Below are 25,434 nucleotides of genomic sequence, written 5' to 3' on the forward strand. Positions count from 1 at the left end.
CACATTGATGCCCTATTGATTCCTCGTCTGCGAAGCTCAGGAAGGAAACTTTTCAAACATTTGAATAGACAAGGAGTGTTCTGAAAACATCCATGCCGCCGTGTGTGTGTGTGTGTGTGTGTATATACTTATCACGGTAAATATAGGGATTACCTTCTCAAAAATTTTTTTTAAAGTGTATGCTAAATGTTGTGTGTGTGTATATATATATATATACACACCCACACATTTAGCATACACTTTTTTGATTTACCGTGATAAGTGAAATGTTTTCCGTTAATTCAGGTGCAAAACTCTTAGTTAAGGGTACTTTTTGGGATCTTTTTGATGTATTATAAGTTCAATGATAGTGGTTGGTAAATAATTAAAACTACTTTTACAGTTCACATAATAATCTTGTATTTTACTTCTTTATTTAGAAGCAATATATTATTGAAGAAATTTACTATGCTATTATCTGAGGTTTCTCTGGATCTTATAAGATGCAAATTAAAATTTACAACATTTTATCGGAAACAAGGGGACGCAGATTAAAAGATTTTTCCTTATTCTATGGAGTTTTCAAGAATGGCTCTTATTCTCGGAGGAAAATAGTTAACAAAATACCATGTATATAGACTAGCTGTAATTTTGTTGGTTAACACATAGTTTGAAAACTTCAGAGTATGGGAGATATGTTATTAAAGATAATATAGAACAATATCAATCAAAAAGGATGTCCAATCCACGTATGGAGATGAAAAATAAAACTAACAAATCCAAACAGTTGGGATAGTAAACATAGATCTGATAGTGTTATCCATAAATCCAACTTGGAGAATGTTCATTTGTGAAATTGAAATTATAAAGATCTATAATTCTTGCCTTAAAAGTTCTGCAGCATTGAAGATATACTTTGAAAGGTTAAAAGAAATTAGAATGAGGAATGCTGACATGACTATCCAGGCATTTTTTTTTTTCTTCCTTTTTTGCCGCTCAAAGTGCTCTTGCTCTAGCACACTGGCTCTTCAATCTGTTTCCGACCCTTGTTGCAATATTCTGTTGTGGTGGTAAAATAAATATATTGCCCTGTGTACGACTCTGATATTATTTTTATTTTTTTATTTTTTTTACCCCCCCCCCCCAAAACAAAGCATATTGCCGCTTGGAATTATGTCTAGCAGGGAATATGGGGAGTTGAGCAGCAAGGTATTTGTTTACATTACATTTAAACTTCTGCATTTATGGTACAGTCTGGGAAGCAGAAAATGGAGTGAATTCCAAAATCCAGCAATCGGATAAAGGCTTTCCAGCATGTCGGGAACTAAACGGTGTAGGGGTGGGCTTTGCTGCTTGTCAGGTTAACTGAGAATATACGTCAAGGAGGCACAAGTGTTGTGAGTTCATCAGAGCACATTCCATTAAAGTACTTGCAAAACAAGCACAAGGATGTGACATTGCGGCGATTGGACGGAGGCTTGAGCTATGTCAATAACATGGGATTTATTAGATTTGAGAATCTTTTTGAAAAGTGAAAGAGTAGTGACAGATAATCCAGCCCAAATGTGGCAACAATACTCCATGTATGGGCAAATTGTGGCTCTATAAAGATATAAGATGCTGTCTGGTATGAATACTTTTCTTGCGTGGTAGAGGGAGCCCACTTGAAGCAGGGTCAACGATATAAAGTTTTTTTTTTTTTTTTTTTTTTTTTTTTTGTAAGTGTAATCCCACAAAAAACTATTTGAGAATGAGTTCCACTATTATGTTGTATTGATAAAGATTTTATTCTCAAGACTTAGCAATTTTCTTTATTTTTATATTCAGAACATTGTCTGAGCTGGTCATCATAACTGGTGATGATGAAATGGTAAGTTTTATTAAAAGATTAACGCCTTGTACTTCCTACCTTTTTTGTCAATGTTTGGTATTGACAAGCCAACAGCCTGCCAAATTTGGTAAAAGTTTGTCAAAATACTTTGGCTTAAATTAACTTCCATTTTCTTTGGGTGTAAAAAGTTAATTTGTATTAATAATTGTCTTAATTTAAATTAATGCACAAGTAAAATTTGTTTTTATATGGTTTATTTTTATCAAAAAACGAGTGAATATTTAGAAATTTTAAAGATTTCTATTTGAAAGCCCCTGCTCCTCCCATTTGAGGAAATAGGAGAAAAAAAAATCCCTTTTCTTAGGGTCACATGTTCATTATTTATATAAACAAATATAAACCTTAAATTTTAAATGCAGAGGTGGAGAGGACTTGATATATGTAATTTTAGATATTTGTAAATTAAAAAAAAAAAAAAATAAAGTGTAAAGCATTTTCAGTTCTAACAGGCAAGCCAGTTTTTGCTTGGCACGTCTCAACCTTTGTAAATAACTATTAATCCTAACTTTGAGGGGGGAAAAATGAATATAGGGAATTATAGATCTTATAAATTTTTATAATTTTTATCCATTTTGAATTTTCCTGCAAAAAATCTTGCTTATTTAGTTTTTAATACTCATTGCCTCATAAATTCATGCTAAAATCAAGGGATCCAATTTGACTTGTTTTGTTGGATTATAGTAAGATTAAGAATAAAGTTTCCCTATATTTTTTTTTAATTGATTTTTATTTAAACTTGTAACATCGTTTCTAAAAGCTTAAAGCACATTTAAAAAAATCTAGACTATTTTCTGTTTATATATAACGTCTATTTAATCTATATAAAATTAAAATTTTTATTTTAGAAACAAGTCCAAAAACTGATTCCTCCTGTTATTGATGTTGTCAACAAGATGCTTACCCATAATCAGGTATGTATTGTATACTTTTTTCCTATGTAAATAGTAAAATATTAAAATCTACTCTTACTTTAGGGAAATCCTAAAAAAAAAAAAAAAAAAAAAAAAAAAAAAAAAATCCCGCTTGGCACTATTTTAAAACACTTTATATCACCTAAAATTATACTTGTAATTTATATAACCTGACAGGATGAAACTCTGAAAATTTTGTCTAGCTTAATTGCCATAGTTATTTTTATAACTTACTACTTATCTATAAAAGTGTGCGTGTGTGCATCTTCCTAACAAACTGTCAATTTTCAGGCTACAGACTCAAGATTTGACATAAGGGGTATCGAGATTTGGAAAAATCTTTTTAATCGGTTTTTGGCCTGAAATTTGGTTGTCAAAGTTCAACGATTTGACCCTTGAAAACCCTACCAAACTCCTCCGCTCATTTTGAGTCTAAACACTTGAAATTTTACTTGGGCATGGATCAAACTTATCAAAAATAAATGTTAAGGGGTCAAAATTAAAACAAAACTTGACCTATGCGGTCTCTATCAAATTACTCAGCCAACTTTTAGTCTTAACATTTGAAATTTTACATAAAGTGTATTCGGATATAGGGCAGGCTTTTTAATCAGTTTTTGGCTGAAAATTTGGCTGCCAAGGGGTCAGTTCAAAAGATTTGACCTTTGCAATCTCTAGCAAACTTTTGGGTCTAAACATTTGAAATTTTACATAAAGGTTATTAAGACATGCAGCAAGCTTTTTAATCAGTTTTTGGGCGAAAACTTGGCTGCCAAGAAGTCAAAGTTGAAAGAGTTGACCTTTGCAGACGCTATCAAACTCCTCTGCCAATTTTGGGTCTAAAAACTTGAAATTTTAGATGGTTACCTGAATACGAGTCAGACTTTTAATGTGTGTGTGTGTCTGTGTGTGTGTGCATATAAAGTTATGAACAGTACATAGGGCCCATCAAAGCCGGGCTGAACTGCTAGTATATATGTGTGTGTGTGTTCGGATGATTAATTGTGAATTGTAAAAATCCAAATTTTTTTGCATATCCGAATTTGTATTAGAATTGGAAAAATTTTATTTTGATGATGCCAAAAAATGATTGTGTGTGTGTATACATACCATCTTATTTCGCAATTTTATAAGTTCCAAATCTCAGCGATTATTGATCAGAATTTAACAAGTGAAGGCTTGTTGGCATTGAATTGTGTAGTGAGCTATGTGACATTTGTCCTGAAGGTCATACACTAAGGGGATCATCCAGAGCCTGTTTTTGGCATGTTTTTACAGCCATAAAATGTTTCAATCATAGTCATTTGTTTTCTTGGTTTTGCATATGAATTACAAAATATCTGATATTTCCTCAAAACATCTCTGGTGCTACCAGATCAGGCTATCCTTTGGCCTCCTGAGACGAAATGCACCTACATTGATGTTTTTTGTTTTCTGATCTTTTTTGTAAAACTTAATTTTCTTCTGCAAAACCAAAAATAAAAACAGCCCCTCTCTCTCCCTCCCCTTTTTATTCCCCCCCCCCTCACTCCCAGACCCTGTCGGTGGAGTATCAGAACACCCCGACTGCCCCCTTGCAGAGAGTAAAAGTCCTCAATGGGGCCACCGGTTGGCCGTAGGTGGCGACCCGTAATGCCTTAGAAAGAGATCCTGGTGGCTGAGCACCTCATGACCTCAGAACCATGTGGCCGTGAGTTAACAACGCTCCACTTTGGCCCTTACTTCGGCTAGATGGTCGGGCAGGCTCAACCCGATCAACTGGCTAGTCATGACAGTCCCTAATCATACCAGTTATCATAGGTGCCACAGGACTTATGAAGAAAAACCTGAAGTCCTACCTAACTAATATTCCTGGAGAACCAAGTGCAAAAGAGATTCAGACAATTGCACTTAAGGGAACAGCGAGGATACTAAAAAGAGCTATCGGTGAGTTTCAATAAAAAAGCGGGGCAATGTTGGCAGCTGGTTTGGCTGCCCCATACTCAGCATTACAATCTTCAAAGGAAGAAAAAACAAAAAAAAAAACAAAAAAAAAAACAAAAAAAAACACGTTACACTTATAAAAAAAAAAAACACGCACACATATACTATCATTAGAAGGCGATGACAAGGGCCAATCAGATGGTGAAAACTGATGCTATTGACAACTAACCCTTTCTATACCTTGCTGGGTCCAAGGAAATGAAAAATTCGTCATAAGCAGCTATACTCACTGTTTGAGTATATCATTGTATCCCTGAGATGCTTGGGCGAATGGGTTTCCCCCCCAACCATCTCCCAATTTAGGGCTCCGGGGAGGGTGTGGAGCAAGGATGATGAAAAAAAAAAAAAAAAAAATATTCTATGGCTTTCAAAAAAAAATTAAAAGACCCCATCCAGAAAGTATATAATCTTGAATTGCAAGATGACACACAAATAACTAAAATGTCCCCATTCATAATGGAAAAAATTATCAAAAATCTGAACACAAAACAAATTAAATGGAACTTTACTCATACAAGTATCTACTAAAATTAGTGCCGAAGAAATTTTAACATGGACAAAGTTCCATGATATAAACATCAAAGCCTACCCTCACAAAACCCTCAACACCTCAAAGGGAGTCATCAGATGTCCAGAATTAAACACCTGCTCTCTAGAAGAAATAAAAACAAACCTAATAAAACAAAGTTATATATACTAAAAGAATTACAATAAAAAGAAATGAACAAACAATAAACACCAACACATACATATTAACTTTCAATACTCCCACCCCACCAACTGAACTCAAGATTGGATATATTAACATTAAAGTAGAAACATATATCCCCAGACCACTTTGCTGCAAAAAATTCAGCCACTTCAAAGACTACTGCACCAGGAAAATAGTATGCCCAAAATGTAGCAGTATTGAACACCAGGAAACAGAATGCCAAGGAAATATAAAATGCCCAAACTGTGGTGAGAACCATCCAGGATACTCATCGCTCTGCCAAAACTGGATCAAAGAAAAAAAAAAATAAACAAACTAAAATATACCAAAAATATAAGTTTTACCGAAGCTAGAAAAATTATTGAAACAGCCACCAGAACAGAACCAGCTAGATCATATGCAGGTGCAACCAAAAATCAATGAAAAACAATAGAAAACATTGAACTAAAGGAAATCTCTACCCTCATAAAATCACTTCAAGAACTAGTTGAGGCATTGAGGGCCACCTTACAGCAACTGCCGTCAAAATAGAGCTTCTAAAGGAACATCCATTCTCATCAACAAAAACACAGCACAAAGCCAAATAAATCTACAAACTAATTTACAGGCAATTGCCACCACAACCACCCTACATAGAGCAGTCAAAATCTGCTCCATCTATCTACCCCCAAATGACCCTATAAATGAAACGGAGATAGAAAACCTTATTAACCAACTTCCTTGACCCTTCATATTATTAGGTGACTTTAAGTCATAATGTTAGTTGGGGGCACAGACAGAAAAGGAATCCTTAAAGAAGATATTATCAACAACAACCTATACATATATAATAACAAAAAAAAAACAACCTTTATTCACTCTGCTACAAACTCATACTCAGCAATTGACCTCTTTATAAGTGATCCTAGTATCTTTATGGATTACAACTGGACGGTGCACGAGGACACTTGTGGGAGCGACCACTTCCCAATAAAAAAAGAACACTTTTGTCCTGAAACAAACTCAAAAATACTCGTTGGAACCTTAAAAAAGGTAACTGGAATAAATTCAAATCATTATGCGAACACAAACTCTTACCTGGAAAACATGTGAAAGACCCAATCACTCACTTTACAGATACCATCATCTCAATAGCTGAGGAATGCATACCGAAAACAAAGGTATCAACTAAGTATAATCGGCCCTGGTTTAATGATGATTGCAAAAAGGCTATCAGGCTACGACATGCTGCATTAAGAAAATTCAACAACCGACCAACTAATCAGAATTTAAACAACTTCAAAATATGCAGAGTTAAAGCACGGTGAACAATAAAAGCCAAATGTGAATCATGGAAAAATTTTGTGTCCAAAATCAACAATAACACCAAAGACAAAAACCATATGGAAAATGATACAGAAAATATTAGGAAAAAACACCAGTTCCCCTCTCAACCACCTCTGTATATACAATAAAAAAATAACCGAAAAAAAGGACATAGCCAACATGCTTGCAGACACTATTGCAAATAATTCATCATCCAAAAATTACAATAAAAAATTCCAGACTATTAAACATGAATCAGAAAAAAACAACCTACACTTTAAAAGTAATAATGAAGAAGTTTATAATAAACTTTTTACCATTCAAAAACTAAAGGATCCATTAAAAAAAATCAATAACACGACTGAAGGACCAGATGAGATAACATATGACTTCCTGGAACAATTACAAATCAACCATTAAAGTACTTACTTTTCATTCTTAATGACATCTGGACCAATGGCAACTTTCCAGCTATATGGAAACAAGCCACAGTCCTTCCCATACCAAAACCAGGGAAGGATGCATCTGACCCCCTCTAATTATCGCCCCATAGCTCTAACAAGCTGTGTGTGTGCAAGACGATGGAGAGAATGATAAACACCAGACAAATGTGGTTTCTTGAAACAAATAAAATATTAACCAACCTTCAATGTGGTTTCCGAAAACAACGGAGCACTACAGAAAATACGACTGGAAACCTTTATCAGAAATGCATTTATACAAAAAAAGCATATGACTGCTATATTCTTTGATCTGGAAAAAGCTTACGATACCACATGGTGGTATGGTATCATGAAAGATCTCAAAGAATCCAGCCTTCAATCCCAACTACCAAAACCTATTTGACCAAAAGGTAAAAGCTATAAAACCTTTTGGTCTTCGTATGAAACCATTAGTGGAAGATGCAGGTATCACAATCAGGAACATCCATGATGTCAACCAACTAAACCTCCCACCCTGGCTACTAAAACAACCTGAAATTATCTTTGAACTAAACAAGCTCCCAAAAAATCAAACTCATCTACTGAACTATCAAGAAAAACTATTTAACATTCAGGAAAAATACCCAAATCATCAGCATATCTATACAGATGGTTCTAAGGACGGCAACAGAACTGGATGCGGAATAATATCCAATAGCACTACCTTGCAGAAGCGACTACCAGACTATGCTTCAATTTTTAGTGCTGAAGCCACAGCTATAGATCTGGCACTAGACCTCATTATTGATTTCACCTACAGCAAATTTATAATTTTTTCAGACTCCCTGTCAGTACTCGAATCTCTAAAGAACCAAAATTTAAATAACCTGCTACTCCTCAAGCTATTACAAAAAATACATACTCTTTCACAAAATAAAAATATCAAATTCTGCTGGATACCCAGTCATTTTGGAATTCAAGGCAATGAAAAAGCCAACAGAGCTGCAAAAAATGCACTAAATCTTGATGTAAGTGATTTAAAAATTCCACACTCAGACTACAAACAACTAATACATAAATTCATTATGAAGAAATGGCACGAAAAATGGAATAATTGTCAAAACAACAAACTTTTCAAAATCAAACCCACAATAGAGAAATGTTTACCAAATTTCAGAAAATCGTGTAGAAAGGAAGTAGTTTTGTCCCGCATTCGCCTAGGACATGCACACATAACCCACTCCTTTCTGCTAAAAACGAAGACCCTCCAGAATGTGTGGCATGCCAAGAACCCTTTACTGTAAAACACTTTCTTTTGGATTGTGGCGACCTTGAGCATATCCGGCAGAACTATTACAACGTTAACAATTTGAAAGAACTATTTAAAAAAGTCAATCCTAACAAAATACTAACATTCCTAAAAAAAGGCAATTTATACCAAAGAATATAATTTTACACAATCCAACTTCACACCCACCAAAAAAAAAACCCACCAAAAAGGCTGACTGAATAAGTTAAAATATCTAACAAAGAAAAAATGACAGACCTCGGCATTAAATAAAAAAAATAAAAAAATAAAAAAAAAAGCCAACCTAACCTCAAAACCTCTGACCTTGATGGAGAGGCAAATGATCTAAAACAGCACTAAGGGGACACGAGATTCCAAATATTTCTCATGTTATATCTCTTAGTTTTCATACATAAAATAAATTTCACAGTATAAGGATTATTTGATACTGGAGATATTCATAATCGTATCCTATTTCCCAAAGAGAGGAGATATAACCTGAGAAATATTTGGAATCAAATCTCGCCTTGCTGTTATTTCAAATCATTTAAACCATAAGTTTAGTTTCCCCTCCATCAAGGCCAGAGGTTTTGAGGAAATGTATATATAAAAACAAAGATTTTTTATCACTGATGGTATTTTCATGGTTTCAGCATCATAACAGGCAAACACTATCTATTTGGCATAGGTTCATTTTAATGATTCTCTACTGAACTCTTGTTCAGTTCTACTGGTGGTCCTATTATTTATTTCCTTTTTTACTGTTGATATGTTGGTAAAAAAAAACAAAAAAACATTTAATCAATCTAATCTAATTGTTTTCTATTTCTGTTCATATCTGAAAATTTTTAAAGATTATGTGATCGTTTTGAATCAATGTGATCTACTCAGAATTTAATATCACTATCATCGTGTTTGTTTGAAACAGAAGCAGCCATGTTGAATCGACTACAATTGAACAGAGTTCATCCAATATCATATTTGGGTTAACGTTTGCATTAAACGGCTTTAAGAAAATAAGTTCCAAAGTAACCTATTTCTGGTTAGGGATTTCTTTTTCTTTTTTTCCTTCTTGTATCCAGTTTTGTCACTTCCTCCCATGTTTTCCTCCGTCTTAACGGAACCTGCTACCCCAACTGTTTTGCATCTACTGACTTAAGAACTCTCATTGTTTCTTTCAACATTGTCATCCCTTCCACACACCTCTCCCTAAACCAGTGGTTCACAACCTTTTTTACATGGCAGTACACTGAGTTTCTTAAATTTTTGTAGTATGCCGATCGTTAAAAAAAAATTTTTTTTTAAAATCCACTCATAAATTTGCAATAAAATAAAAACAAGTATAAGAATTTTTATTTGCATAGATAAACATATCCTGTATTCCAATATTTGGTATAGAATAATAATGGTCAATGTCGGTGACAGTTGTCTGTTACTTAACTGTTGCTTCAATATGTGGGTGAATGCAAAACATGCACACGCTTAACTCTTCAATAATTTTTAAGTCTTTCACCTTTTTTAATAATTTCTAATGTTTAGGTAAGAAATCTCCGTTCATATAGGTAAGAAGTTGAGCATGGCAGTAAGATTTTGATGGCTTTTCTTTATTTAGTTCAAATTAAGTTGTGTTCCCCCCCTACCCCCCATTTTCTTATTTTGGTCTAGCTGGGGAGGCGACATCCTACCAGATACCAGTCTCTCACATTACAATCAAGATCTTGTACTTCTACATTTACCAACCCCACCTGGCAGTTTCCACAAAGTTATTTTGGGCTTGCTTGGCAACTTAAGCTAACAACTGTAGCAGAGCATGACGTATGGTCATGTGAGAAAATCAGCGGCAACTGTAGGGTAGCTAGCTTGTGAAGATATTAGCACCAGCAAATGGTTAAGCATGTATGCAAATTAGCTAGTGTCACAAGAAAAGGAAAGAAATATGCCATGTGGTCAAGGAAGGAGAGAAGCAAAGTGCACACTGAGGAAGATGGACATGTAAGTGAAGGGCGAGAAAACGCTGGCTAGTGGCAGCAACAGAGACTTTAAAAAAGTGCATCTGTTTGCTGAAAGACTTTAGAAATATAATGAAATGCGTAATTTTAGATAAACCACGAATAAATGCACTTAAAATAATGCCGTTGAATTTTTATTTCTTTCCCTTGTTTGTTCCTGCAACGTTGCACAATTGGCAAAGGTCGGCCAAACGTTCTTCTATTTTTGATGAATACTGAAAATTCTTCATTAATTATTGTACTCAATATATAGCAGTTATTTCCCAAGTTGATTTGTGCCATCAGCTAGAATCAAAACCAAAACATTTAACGCTTTACCAGTATTAAGCTAATGACACCTGCATATCAAACTTGGCAAATTAATGCAGATTAATTTTTGGCATCTGTAATTTAAATATAATTTAGGACATATGGCCTCTGCAGCTCGTATGTATATTGTGCAATCTAGAGGTTCAATTTTCACGAACTGTATACATTAAATTATGCTTATTTCAGTAATAACGTGTTGAATGCCTTTAAAGTGGTCTATTGTGTCAGGTTTGTCAGCATAAACATAGGACTTTACATATTCCCAAAGAAAATAATCGAATGCAGTTGAATTGCACGAATAAGGTGGTCAGTTGACAGATTCATTTTGTGAAATTATTTGTTGATTAAATGATTTTCAAAATTTGCATAATTTGCAAATGCTGCTTCTATTGTCATTCTTCATGATGAATTGCCGAATTAAGCTGAACTTAAAATAACCGATAGTTGCCAAATGAATTTAACAAGATGCACCTGTTGGAGGTTATATCAACTGAAATGTTGTGAGAATAGTACTTTGAATAATACAAGAGGGAATGTAGTTTGAAAAGTTGATACCCATATATTTATTTTTCATATTTGTAAAATTTTAGCAATTAAAACTGTTTCTATCAATTTAGTATTTATCTTGAAAGCTGAATTAATATCATTATATAATTGTTTGACTTTTTTCCTACAAGTTTGTCATTTTATTTATTTATTTTTCAATGTTTCAACTTCAGGAGTGGGCCTGCGAATGCATGGAATTATTTGACAGCTTACTTGAATTTGAAGTGGCCATTGTTGTTCCTTATTTGAAAAACTTGATTCAACTTTGTCTGGAAGTAAGTTTGTTATAATTATTTGGTGCCTGAAAATCATTTCTGTAATAGTACTCATTACTCTGCTTGACAGCCGGCACAAACCCAAGACAGTCTCTAACTGTTGAAAACTTTCACAAAACCCACTACTACGCTTAAAATTGCCTGTAAAAATATATAACCAATCTTTGTTTCCTTTCCAACAATTCCATATCAGCTTCCTTTTGTGTCTATTTATGAACAACTTTATCTTTTGTTCTGCCGATAAACCCATTTCTCATTTTGTCATGCTTTTTCTTTCTTCTCCACTTCCTAACACTTGGTGGGGGAGATTTCAATATTATCACAATTCTTTGTTTATTTATAATCATAGTCCTTTATTTAGTTATTTTAATTTTTTTTTATTTTTAGATCATGCCCAGAAAAGACCTGCAGAATATGGTTCGGATTAAAGCAATGAGCACCATTAAGATCCTGATAACATTAAAGAAAAAGGTATTCTTTTTATGATTTTTTTTTTTTTAACTTAGCTGTACATACCCAATGTTGCCTGGGATGTACTGAAGTCATTTTAGTTTTTAATTTTTTAAAAAATTTGCTGCACATTTTAACTTAAAGTAGACAACTATTATATTCTTCAATATAAAATGTGAGTTATCCCCCTTGTTCTGATTTTAGGTGATTATCAAAAAATGTTTCATATTAGCATTTGTGTGGGTTGGACCAAGTAATCTATAAAAATAAATTGTAGGTATATACATTATTAGATGAAAATTGGTTAGCCAGAAGCAAAGTTTAATTTGTCTGTTTAAATACTTGTTGGGTCTGATATGAAAATCCAAGATTCTGTTTTAATCTTAATCCAATTTACATAGTAAATAATGCATCACAAAATTATCAGGTATGGGATGACATCGTAAACTATCCTCCTTTACTACTTGGAAGGGGGTATATAACCACTGTGTTAGAAGCATGGTGCTGTATGGAAGTGAGTGCTGGGCCCCAACCAGTCCTCACTGGTCAGTCTTTAATGAAATGATAGAATAATAATTTGATGGATATGTAATGTCTGGTCAGATCGTCATATCAGCTCTGATATTCCCTTTTAGAGATGCTGAATATATCAAAGCTTGATGTTGGTTTGGTCATGTTGAGAGGATCAAGGTAGAGGACAGGAAGGAAGTGCGATGACTCAAAAATTTGGATGCAAAATATCAGCAAGAAATTTTGACAATAGAATTTGAATGAAAGTAATTCCAAGACAGCCAAGCTTGGTGACTGGGTTTGCAGACTGCCAGAAAAGTTTAGATCTTTGACTTGGGGAAATAAAATGTTTATGATGAGGATTTAACATTATATCATGCTAAATTCTAAATCCTTATATTGTATGAATCGGAAGATTCTATTTTTGGCATTGATTTCCTCAGAATTTTTCTGGCCAAAATTCTTTCTAGACATTGGGTACTTGCATGAGGCATTGTGTTGAAGGTTGCCAACATCCTAAGTGAAAGTGATGGTACTTGTACAGTTTAATCAAGGCATTAAAAAAATGAATGTATCAGAGGGGGAGGGAAGTTATATCGTATGTATCCGTTTTGGACTGAAGTTCTCTGAAAAAAAAAAATTTCACTTAATTTGATCGAGTAGTTTTTTTTAAATTTTTTTTTTTTATTTTAGAACATGCGTCAAAGTTCACTCCGTCTAAAGCGACAACACCCCACCCCTCCCCATCTCTTAAATAATAGCTTCTTAAAAATCGAAACATGGCTACCTTTTGATCGGTATCAAAAATTTTTTTTGCTGTAAAAGAAAAAAAATACTTAATCAAATTAAGTGAATTTTTTTTTCTTTTTAAATTTTTTTTTTTTTTTTTTTTTTTTTTTTCAGAACTTCATTCCATAACAGATACATACAATATAACTTTTTTTGATGTCTTGATTAAACTGTACAAGTACCAAAATGATTCGAACTTAAAACACCCAGGTTGTCTAAAAAAAACTTAGTTTTTATACACAACCTAATTCTATGATTTTTGGAATATGACCTCTTCAGTCCATGACCTCAAAGATTTGTCTATATATATATATATATATATATATATATAATTTTTTTTTTTTTTTTTTTTTTTTTTTTTTTTTTTTTTTTTATTAAAAATTAAAAAAAAAAATTAAGTGCAATTGTGTATGTGTTCAATCTATTTAAACACTAAGGATTTCTTTTTAATCCATCCTTATTCAATATTGGAATATTCTAAACCGTTAGGTAAAAGATAGGCGATCTAAGCAAGCATGAAATACTTTTATTGAAATGAATACCCTTTGTTTAAGAAATTAAAATCTTATTTTACAAAAAAATTCATATTCCAAATCTGTAGATGAACTCTATTTGTGCACACTTATAAATGGTAATCGCCATTTTTATGTATTTGTTTCTCTCTTTTTTTTTTTTTTTCCTATCTACAACTAGGCCATTCTGAAGAATAACACTCAATCTGTAATTATGGATGTGATATTTGAAGAAATGTGTGCAGAGACTGATGATGAATTTGATATTACTGAAGAGAATGATGAAGAAACTGATACTCCTGCCAGATATGCTGCTCAGGTTGGGACTATATTTGATTGCATTGTTTTCCTTTTTCTCATCTCTTTAACAGCATCAAAGCTTTTATCTTATTTAATTACTACAAACGATTATTGGTGATGTATGCCAGCTTTGCAAGTTGAGTTATGGTTCTGTTAACATATGTTAAATGCATTTGGAATATATATATGTTAGAAAAGCATTTCATCCAAGCCATGAAAATTGTTAAACAAAATGTTTTTACTATAGACTTTAAAAATAAAGGTCCAAGATTCAATTTGAAATTTATTTATCTTCAAAGTTCACTTTTATAAATTTTACAAAGTAAGGTATAAAAATTTAATTTAAATTGAATCAAAAAATTACCTTGGATTATTTTCTGTAATGTACATTCTGTTGCACTTTTTTAAAGTCATAGAAAATTTTATATCTATATCATTAATTGCTAGATGAAAGATAATGTTTTTAAATTGCAACAAAATGTACATTACATAAAATAAATCCTAGGTAATTTTTTGATTAAATTTAAATTACATTTAAAAATGTAATTTAAGTTGAATCAAAAAAATTACCTTTGTAAAATTTATGAAAGTGCACCTTAAAGATAAATTTCAAATTGAATCTTGTACCTTTATTTTTAAAGCCTATAGTAAAAACATTTTGTTTAACAATTTTCATGTCTTGGATGAAATACTTTTCTAACTTGTATCGTATCTTTTTAAGATTATATTTTAAAACTCTCCTTCTCTCTATTTCAGTTTGTATTTCTCCTCACACCACAATTCATTTTTTGCAACCCCTCTTTATATTATTAAAGGTCTGAATATTCTCTGTTTCAGTTCGTATTTCTCCTCACACCACAACTTATTTGTTGCAACTCTCTCTTTATAATACAGGTCTGAATAATGAGAAAATCTAAATTTTTTTTTTTTTTTTTTTAACAAAAACTTTAAAATAACTTTTTAGATAAAATTTTTTTAAAACTTCTTTCAGAATAGAAAATCTTACAAATGTAATAAGGAACATATTTCATAAAGGTTTCATTAACAAATATTCAGTACATAACGAGAAAAATAGAGATGAAAATTTCAAAAGGACTGTATAGCTGGTTATGGTCCTTGCCAGCGAAAGTCTTTATTATTTAAAACATTTTCTGTCCTGCTATTTTTCGTGAGGGCCAATATATTTCATGATTCTTTGAGGAGGTACAAAATCTATATAATGCAATCATGAAAGGAAGATGAAAATTCATGATTAGAATGTTTAAAATAAATTCAACGTTTAAAATAAAGTTAACAGGGTGAAGAGAAGAAAAGGGGGAAAAAGGAAATGGAGTCAGCTGACCGGTTTTGCCCTCACTTTACCAAAGCTGTATTGAGGGATTTGAGTGATAAAGACACGAATGGGAATCGAAATTATGTACAAATAAAAATAACGTTACGTTATGTATGGGGGGGGGATTAGGGAAAGCAATATAACGTATTTCTCCTTCACCCCGTTAACTTTATTTTAAACATTGACTTTATTTTAACGTTCTAATCATGAATTTTCATCTTCCTTTCATGATTTTTATACATATGTGTGTGTGTGTGTGAAAGTGTCTGTGTACATTTCCCTACGCAATAACTTTGTCAATTTTAAGCCAGCAGACTCGAAATTTGATATACAGGGTACTGAGATTTGGGAAAATCGATGTGATTGGTTTTCGGACAGAAATTTGGCGATTAGGGGGTCAAATTTCAACGATTTGACCTTTAAGAACTCTATCAAACTCCTCTTACAATTTTGAGTCTAAACACATGAAATTTTAGATATAGATTCCTTGGACATGGATCTAACTTAATAACTTTATTTAAGCCCTAAATAATAAATGTTAAGAGGTCATAATAGGGGTCAAAGTTAAAAAAAAAATTGACTTTTTTTTTTTGCTCAGCATACACCTCAAAACACCCGTGCAAGCCGGGCACCCATGCTAGTATATAAGTGAACGTGTCTGTGTACATTTCCCTACGCAATAACTCTGTCAATTTTTAGTCTACAGACTCTAAATTTGATATACAGGGTACTGAGATTTGGGAAAATATGTGATCGGTTTTTGCCCAGAAATTTAGCTGTTAAGGTTCAAATTGTTGAACTTTGACCCCTTGAGAACTCTACCAAACACCTCCGATAATTTTGGGTCTAAACACTTGAAATTTTAGATATAGGTTTCTTGGACATGGATCTAACTTGATTTGAGCCCAAAACAAATGTTAAGAGGTCATAATAGGGGTCAAATTTTAAAAAATTGACTTTTTTGTTTTCTCAGCATACACCTTCAAAGACCTGGGCAATGCCGGGTTGAAATGCTAGTATTTTGTATATGTATGTAATATATATATATATATATATGATGTCCTCCACGTACAGTACTGTTCTGGTATTTCACAGCTCATCAGTGTGGCTAGGCAAGCATCTACCTCAAGCCAGGATCAAAACCCGATTGCCCAAATATATATATATATATATATATATATATATATATATATATAAGGTGTGTGAACTTATTTTTCTTGGAGCTATAATAATATCCTGTTGTATTTTTGATCTTGTACCTTAGTGGCTGGAATTTGTTAAGATGAATTATTTATTTTTTCTTTTAATTTTTTTTTTTATTATTAAAAAACTTTTAATTTTTATTTTAAACAACCATATTAATTTCACAACTCCAGTTAGCTGCTACATATATTCAGAGGGATTTTTACCTTCATGGCCACCTATAAGCTTTATTTTTGCCTCACCTACTGCTGACTTGCTGTTTCAAAATTCCTTTTCTCCTAAACTATTGCACGATTTGATTGGTCAATCATTGACTTTAACAATAGTAGGATGGATTCTGAAGCTTTGACTAAGCAATTAGTATGATATAACACTAACTGTAAATCATTTGTCGAACAAGATGTTATTAATTCCTTCTATTCGCTAGCTAAAATACACTTAATTTTAAAAATATTTTCTTAATCAAAACAAAAAAAAAAAACAATTCTTTTCATTAATCTATATAAATAAAGCAGGTGTGTGTGTCTGAAAATATTTAGTTGATAAACTCTTCAGCTACTGGTCATACAACACTGAAATTTGCAGGAAATAGTAATCATACACCAAAGACGGTTTATAAGGAGCAAAATTTTTGTTTGGATGGATGAATAACATGTACAGAATTGTTGGCAAGTTGAAATGAAAAATTTTCATTTCTAATTGCTGACATATTTCTATTACTTTTGCGCATGTGCAAATTCATTCATAGTTTGAAGCGGTTTAATATTAAATCTTTCTTATCTACCTGTTGATAGCTCCAATGGTAGAGAACACATTTGGAGAGTTAAATATTGTAGTTTCAATTCTAGCTGATGGTATGAAAGTCATATATTTTTTTTTGTTTTGGAATCCGTACTATATATTAGGTACGATATAATCTATAATATAAATCTCACCTGTCTTTTTAAATGTATGTATGTATGTATATCTGCCTAAAACTTTTGACAGAGGCGACGGATTTTCACGAGATCGGTATCGTTTTGATGCGCGACCCTTTGGACGAAAAATATTGAAAAATTGGCTAAAAACATTAATTACTTCACTCTCAACTGGGAACAAGGAGGGGTCGCTTTTTTTTTTTTTTTTTTTTTTTTTTTTGGCAATAGTTTTGAAAGTCCTCCCCTCTTTTGGATTGACTAGTCTTAATTTAAACTTTCGCCAATTCCGGTTTGGCAATGTACGCAATGGCAAAGACGTCATATTATTTATTCCCCCCCCCCACACACACACACACATTATTTTCCTCCTTTATGGTATAGGTTTGAGCCTGCCTGCCTACTCCTTTTTTTTTTTTTTCCTCAACACACACCTTCAAACAACCGGGCAACATTGGGCAGCCAGGCTAGTATTCAGTAGAGAATTGGCTCTAATAATGAATATGAAATAGGCATGAATTTAAATATTTAAGCTTTTTATGATCTGGGTGAATGAGTGATCCTATTTCAGGTTGTTTTTAATGTTAATAATTTGTATTAATTTATCTTTTTTAGGTTATTGATACTTTAGCCATGCATTTACCTCCGGATAAAGTCATTCCAAAATTGGTAAGTCCCCCCACCCCCACGCACACACACTTATAAATATTTGTAACTGCAGTTTTTCATTTTAGGCACCTAAGACTAAACACAATATTCATTTGCATTTTATAATAGAGGGTATAGTTTATATACATTTTAAGTAACATCTATGATTTATAAGTTCTAGTACATTACTGTATCTAATGTTAGTCATGCTACCTGTGTTTTCCTTATGCAGAGGTAACATTTATTTACTTGTATCAAACGTCTGGCCTTTAACATTTTATAAGTTCAAGTTTTTCAGATGAAATAATTTTTTAATATGCTATATAATTTTCCAAGAAAATTTTGTCACTTTTAGAACGTAATTTTAACTTAAACTTTTTACAATTGCAAAATCTGGAAATAATTTTTGGTGCTTATTCAAATTGGCACTTATGGCGGCAATTAAAAGTAAAGAAAAAAATTTGAACATCTTTATAATTACAGAATGAAGATATCATATTCCAAAAATTATGTAAATTGATCAAGTATTTATTTATTGGTCCCCTGATAAAGGAGGGATTGGACCTAGTAATTCACTCTCGTTTGTCTGTTCATTTGTTTGCACTTTTCTCAACCATTTTTTGGAATTTTGCATAAACATTAGTCATGGTGAAAGTAAATTTTTGCCAGAATGGATTTTCTGGGATAACTCTAATTTTTCTCTAAAGAAACATATTATAGAAAGTTGTATTACTCTTTTTTCTTTCTGATTAAATTAACCAATCCATTATGAAAACAAAAATCATACATTAATAAGTAGTGTTTTTTTTTTTTTTTTTTTTTTTTTTTTTTTTTTCCAAATCTCAACAACCAAGAATTTTTAGAAAATATGCTGTACATTTTGAGGTATCATCATTTCTGTTAGATGATAGTTGCAAAAAAAACAAAACAAAAGTCCATTGTTTGTGACAAAATTGTAATACAAAATTTTTAAATTTCAGCTCTCTTTAGTTGAAATTTCATTGAAAAGTCCTGATAAATTCCGCAGAAGGGCTGCTTACATTGGGTTGGCTATGGTAACCGAAGGATGCAGTGACTACATTGTTAATAAGTAAGTGTAATCTAATTGGGATAAAATTTGCTATATGTGTCTCCATTTTTTTTTTTTTTTTTTTTTTTTTTAAATCAAACTGCATTTTCTCTAACATTAGAGTGGCATAGTGCTAAGGGGTCAAGAAAAAGAAAAAAGAACTTAATAAGCCTAAATCGATTTAATGCTCAAGTACACATTTATACGTTATAGTAAGTTGATTTTTAACTTTCTTATCCACGTGACACTAGCTCAAATGATAATTACTAAGCTTGAAGTGCTGTTTTGATTTTTGTTGTTGGCACACAAGTCTTTGTTTTTGAAATCGCTACTAGAAGACTGTGGTTGTGCCTGTATATATGGTTGAACACAGTCTTCTGTGGCTGAATAAGCCTTTCTTCGATCTATATTGTCAGTTGATAGATATACATACACATATAGATATACACATATATACATTTATTGACAGATATATATATATATGACGTGTTACATTTAACACTTTAAAGCCAAATAACGCAAATATTTTTTTTTTTTTCTAACCTTTATAAAATGTTTATTTTTAAAGAGAGAGAGATATATTTCGGAGATATACACTCCCTTTTCAATCTGTGTGTGTATGTATATATATATATATATATCCTCTTATTCTTCGTCATGATGTTAAATGGAAGAATTATATCTCCGAAATATCTCTCTCTTTAAAAATAAACATTCATTTATTTTACAAAGGTTAAAAAAAAAATTGCGTTATTTGGCTTTAAAGTTTTAAATGTAACACGTCTCTTATTTGATTTTCAAATTTCACTCAATGTCTTTAATGGATAAACCTACCCACATTTATGTATGTACACATATATACATACATTGTTGACATCTGTCAATCTAGAAGATTATAGGGTTGAACAGTCTTCTGTTGCTGAATAAGTCCATCTTCGATCTACATTGTCGGTTGCAGACATTGCTCGTGAACTGCTAGTAATATATAATGATCAATAAAGAATTGACTAAAATGAATACGAAATCTGTATAAATTAAAATATCATATTCAAGCATATTTTATAAGTGGACAACACAGTTCCCAGCTAGTAATTTGTATACAGATTAAGTAAACTCATCAAATGGTTAATTGTTCAAACTGCTTTTGCGGAACTGAATATCTTAATAGTAAATACTTAGTCGTTTTCCACCCTTTCAACCAAATAATTTTATTTACTAGCAGTTCAGACTAGCTTTGCTCGGACCCTATGTACTGTTCATAACTTTGTGTGTGTGTGTGTAATATATATATATATATATATATATATATAAGCTGAACGTCTGTGTCTGTCTGGTCACGAATAGGCTCCTATATGGTTGACTATTATAGAAAACTGATCACCTATAATGATAGATGTATCGATGTATCGAGACACAGGAATGGGTATGTTTGATCTGGCATAATGATGATTCATTAAAATTGTGGGGTCTGCATACACGCATTCTCCACAAAGTATGGAAATAAAAAAAAATTTAAAAATAAAAAAACATAACAAAAACGTTTACAAGTGTTTTTGATATAAATATACATAATATTTTGATAAGTATGGTTTAACTTAAATAGGGATGATATAATTTTTTATTATTTTTATTATTTTATTTATTTATTTATATTTTTTTTTATTACATTTTCACCCCAAACAAAGCACATTGCCACTTTGGTGTAGGGGGCTACTATCAGGGGCAACAACTACTGGGGTACTATGCTGGGATTTGGGCAGCAAGATGTCGGGTCACGTTACACTTGAACTTCTGCATGTCAGTACAGTTGGGGAAGCAATGGAATTCCAGAGTCTAGCGGTTCTGGGGAAGAAACTACTGGAGTAGAAAGATCTTTTACATCTAGGGATCTCTGTGTGGGGGTGGGATTTAGCTGCCTGTCGGGTTTGTTGAGGGTGTCTATGTCGTGGGGGCACAAGTGTCTGCAGTTTGCCAGAGCATTCACCATTAAAATACTTGTAGAACAGATAGAGGGACGCAACATTCTGTCGATGGGACAAAGGCTGAAGCTTAGATGCCAGTTCAGGACTTATCAGATTGGCGACTCTTTTGAACCTCGTCTAGGAGCGAGAGACTAGTAGCAGATGCACCAGCCCAAATGTGACAGCAATACTCCATACATGGGCGAATAGTGGCCTTATAGAGGTACAGAATACTTTCTGGTGTTAGTAGTTTTCTAGCACGGTAGAGAGAGCCTACCTTCTTCGCAGTGGCCCTGGCAATGCTTTCAATGTAATTGTTCCAACTCGTGTTTCCTGTGAATGTTAGGCCAAGCAGTTTGAAAGATGTACTTTAAGATAAAGAGTCACTGGCCATTGCTATTGGTGGAAGAGAAGGTTTCTTGTAATTATTGAAGGAAACCAGAAGTTTAGCATCTGTAAGGTGATGGACTAGAGCATGGTTAATTATGGTCTCAAATATTTTGGCAAAAAGTGGGAGGAGGCTAATGGGGCAATAATTTGATTGGTCAGTTCTTTCGCCAGATTTCTTGAATACTGGTACCACAGAAGCAGTTTTCCAACAGCCCGGAAAGCAAGATTCATTTAGGCATTTGTTGTAGAGTTTGGAGAGAACTGGAGCTACTTCGGCTGAGCACTTTTTTAATAGCACAGCTGGGATGAGATCGGGTCCACATGCTTTTGAAGTGTCAAGGTTTTTTATGATAGCATGCACCTGAGTAGGGGTGATTTTCAGATCGTCTAGCGTGGCGTCTGTCCGTAAAGGAAAGTCAGGCAGTAGTGATTGGAAGGGTCCAGTTTGGAGTTTGAGGCAAACCGACTGGCAAACATATGTTGGTTGCTGAGCAAACAACCTTGTGATTGTTGATTAGTGGGGGAATTGTTGATTGCCCATTATTTACTACACTGTTGTAGATTTTTCCAGAAGTCACGAGTTCCTAATCTTTGTGCTTCAATGTGTTTTTTATAGGTTTCAGTAAATTCTCTGTTAGCTGTCGCTATTTCTTTCTTAACATTACTTCTAGCTTCTATATACTTATGTCTGTTTGAACCGACTTATGTCTGTTAAATCTGTGGTATGCATGCTGCCTTTAAGCAATGGCAGTTGCGCAAGGAGAAGTAAACCATTGGGAAGAGTGGGGGGGGGGCTTGCTGTAAAATTTCCGCATGGGAAAATGTGCTTCAGTTGCCGTTTTGAACCATTCAGTGGTCTCATTTGCGCACTGTTCAGCAGGAAGAGAAAAAATATTTCCCCATGGAGCGTCTCTGATAAGATCTCTGATGGCTTCCCAGTCAGCCTTTTTATAATATCTCGTTGTTTTGAGCACTGGCTCTTCAGTTTTGGGTCTAGAGTTTAGGGTGATTTCTACCATTATCACTGCATGATCAGCGTTCCCGAGTGGGCTGTCAGCATTTGTTATACAATCATCGGGAACTGTGGTCAGAAACAGATCTAAAAGTGATGCGTGTTGTTCTTGCTGGTCAGGGAAACGGGTTGGAAATGTAACCATTTGTGATAGGGAGTGAGTTATAGCGAAGCTATGTGTTGTGCTGCCCACTGCATCTCCAAGCCAGATTTTGTGATGGCCATTAAAGTCACCAAATACATGTACTTGTGCACTAGTGTCGAGGGAGAGTGCTGTGTCTATGCTGTCAGAGACTTTGTTTATTATGGTGCAGTCGAGGGAGAGTGGTAGAGAAAATAAAAGGAGCTAATATTATGTTGTATGTTTAGTCTAAAGCACCTAAAAGCTTGATCGTACGATTCTAGGTTTGTTTCTCTAGTCGAGGGAAGGGTGTTTCGAATATAGACACCAAGCCCATGCATATGTCTGTCAGTCCTCATGGCAGAGTGGGATATAGCCACACATGTTAAAGTAGTTAGAGGGGATGGAAGAATGTAGGTTAGTCTCACTTAGTGCTAAGATATCCGGGGTATTTGTTAGGAGAAATGCTAAATTAGTTCTAAGCCCATGGATGTTTGTCAATGCAAGCCTCAAGGGAAGAGACAAGTTGGATTTGTTTGTCCCTAAGCCTGGTTTAAGCTTATTTTTTGATTGTACTGTCATCATGTTTTTAAAGAGTTTCAGTTAGGTAAGGGGGTGCTGAACAAGAGGTTATGCAGGGTATCAGACTTGTAACACAAGTAGACCATCAGCTGACCTTTCTTCAATTAGGACTGTGGCCTCAGGAAAGCCCATCGGGGATGAGTGCAGGGTCCCTTTCCATGCGCGACATGGCCCTACAAACATCCTGATATTATGCAACTTGATGGAGCAGCCGCTATAAGCGCTACCAAAGAGTTGGGGCTACTGTACTACCAGTCGGAAACAGCAGCCAGGAACTGTCAATCCGGTACCCTCAACCCATCAGAAGGTCAACCCAATCTAATAGCACAGGCATATGTGGTACTCAAGTGCCCAGTTTTGAGGGGTGGGATGTGTCGGGAGTGGGGAAAACGGCGTTCATTGCTCTAGACCAGAAACAAGATCTACCACTGAGTGTTTTGTCGAATCACTGTGATATCGTCTCTACACCTGACTAATAGGCAAAGGAGTATGGAAGCCGGGCGATAGACAGAGCCTACCTAATCCTTAAGCAGTTTAGGCTTGCAGACCGGTAATTTGTTTGGGTCACCAGCTCTAGGAAGGTTATCATCCAAGACTGGAGAGGCCTCCCTCCCCTTAGGTTTCAGAGTTTTCCTTCTAGACGGATGATCTACTGGGTCCATCAGCCCTGAGAGGGTTTGCTTCGGGCTTTGGTCCTAATCCAGGTATTTCTGCGCCTATTTCTCGCTGGAGTTGCATCCTCTGTGCCTATTTCTCTCTCGTGTACATCTCACACTCCCCCATTTTTTTCAGCTCCTGTACCTATTCCTCTCCTCAAAGAATATTTTTTGTTTATTGTAATATATAGATTTTTTTTTTTCTTATGTAGCATTTAAATAAACAAACAAAAAAAAATAAGACAAATTTTAAGCAAATACATTTTATTTCAACACTTTTGTATTGCATTATTAAAATACATTTATTTGTTTCAGTGCATTTGGTAAGACTGTTCTATATTATTTTTTCAGCCATCTTAACCCATTAGTTACATGTGTATGCCAAGGAATGGACGATGAAGAGGTTTGTGTGAAAAATTCAGCCTTCTTTGCTCTGGGCAGGTTTGCTGAATTTCTCCAGGTAAAATTAAAAAAAATTTTTTTTCTTGCCATGGTGCAAAGATTAAAAACATTAGTTAAGACATGACTATGTTCTGGAGGTTGATGGTTCAATCCTCACTACGGGTGATATTAACTAAGAATAAAAATAATCAACACTTTTACCTATGCATGGTTGATTGAACAAGAACAATCTACTCCAATGGAATTATGTTCAGTTTGCAATTGCATATAAATTCTTGAGTTCAATGTAGATTCCAAGTTTGAAAAGATGCACCTGTAGAAGGTTATGTCGGCTGAGATGTAAAAATAACAATTGAGAGTATAATTCAAAATATTATCGTAAAAATTCCAAAACATTACAAATTGTGTAATAGATTATAAAAATGACAAATGTGAGTTTTAGATTTCTCCAAATTTTATTAAATATACATTTTAAAGTATTTGATTTGTAAAAGTATGCTTAAAATTGGTACAATGGATTAATAGGTATGATGACAGTCTCTGTAAGAGATGATAACTGGGTCATGTGATGTGCAGAGTATTTGGAGTTGAATTACTATTGAGCTCTAGATTTCAGTGAAAATACGTCATTTTGTGATTGCAGTCAAAATAGTGAATTTCTGTAAACTACATAATCTTTTCATATGGCTATTAATGTGTGCACACCACCACCACTGCATACATTGGAAAGCAGGAGGACTGACTTGCCCTTCCATCTACATAGTGACTTGGTAGTTCCAAATGATCACCCATTACATGCTGGCCCGGCTAAGCGTTGCTTAACTTTGGTGATCTGACAACAAGAACCAATGTGTCAACATGATTGTGCCATATTGTACACGCAATGTAAGATGTTGCGTGGGATGGTGGATTAAATCTCTCTACAGCAATTAAACTGGTAAAACTTACTTTT

General features: G+C 33.7%; 1 protein-coding gene across 1 annotated transcript in view; it reads left to right on the plus strand.

Moving 5' to 3' along the window:
- LOC145256428 (importin-4-like) overlaps nucleotides 1-25,434 on the plus strand; it is a 91,135-nt gene that overhangs the window by 29,432 nt on the left and 36,269 nt on the right. Inside the window, exons 7-14 of the mRNA XM_080115360.1 lie at nucleotides 1,807-1,849; nucleotides 2,716-2,781; nucleotides 11,529-11,630; nucleotides 12,018-12,101; nucleotides 14,073-14,210; nucleotides 18,257-18,310; nucleotides 19,270-19,379; nucleotides 24,432-24,540. Of these exons, the coding sequence (XP_079971486.1) occupies nucleotides 1,807-1,849; nucleotides 2,716-2,781; nucleotides 11,529-11,630; nucleotides 12,018-12,101; nucleotides 14,073-14,210; nucleotides 18,257-18,310; nucleotides 19,270-19,379; nucleotides 24,432-24,540 (706 nt within the window). The remainder of the gene's footprint in view (nucleotides 1-1,806; nucleotides 1,850-2,715; nucleotides 2,782-11,528; nucleotides 11,631-12,017; nucleotides 12,102-14,072; nucleotides 14,211-18,256; nucleotides 18,311-19,269; nucleotides 19,380-24,431; nucleotides 24,541-25,434) is intronic.

Source organism: Euprymna scolopes, chromosome 1 (assembly GCF_053919585.1).
Source record: "Euprymna scolopes isolate OS-2025 chromosome 1, ASM5391958v1, whole genome shotgun sequence".
Classification (NCBI taxonomy): Eukaryota; Metazoa; Mollusca; class Cephalopoda; order Sepiida; family Sepiolidae; genus Euprymna; species Euprymna scolopes.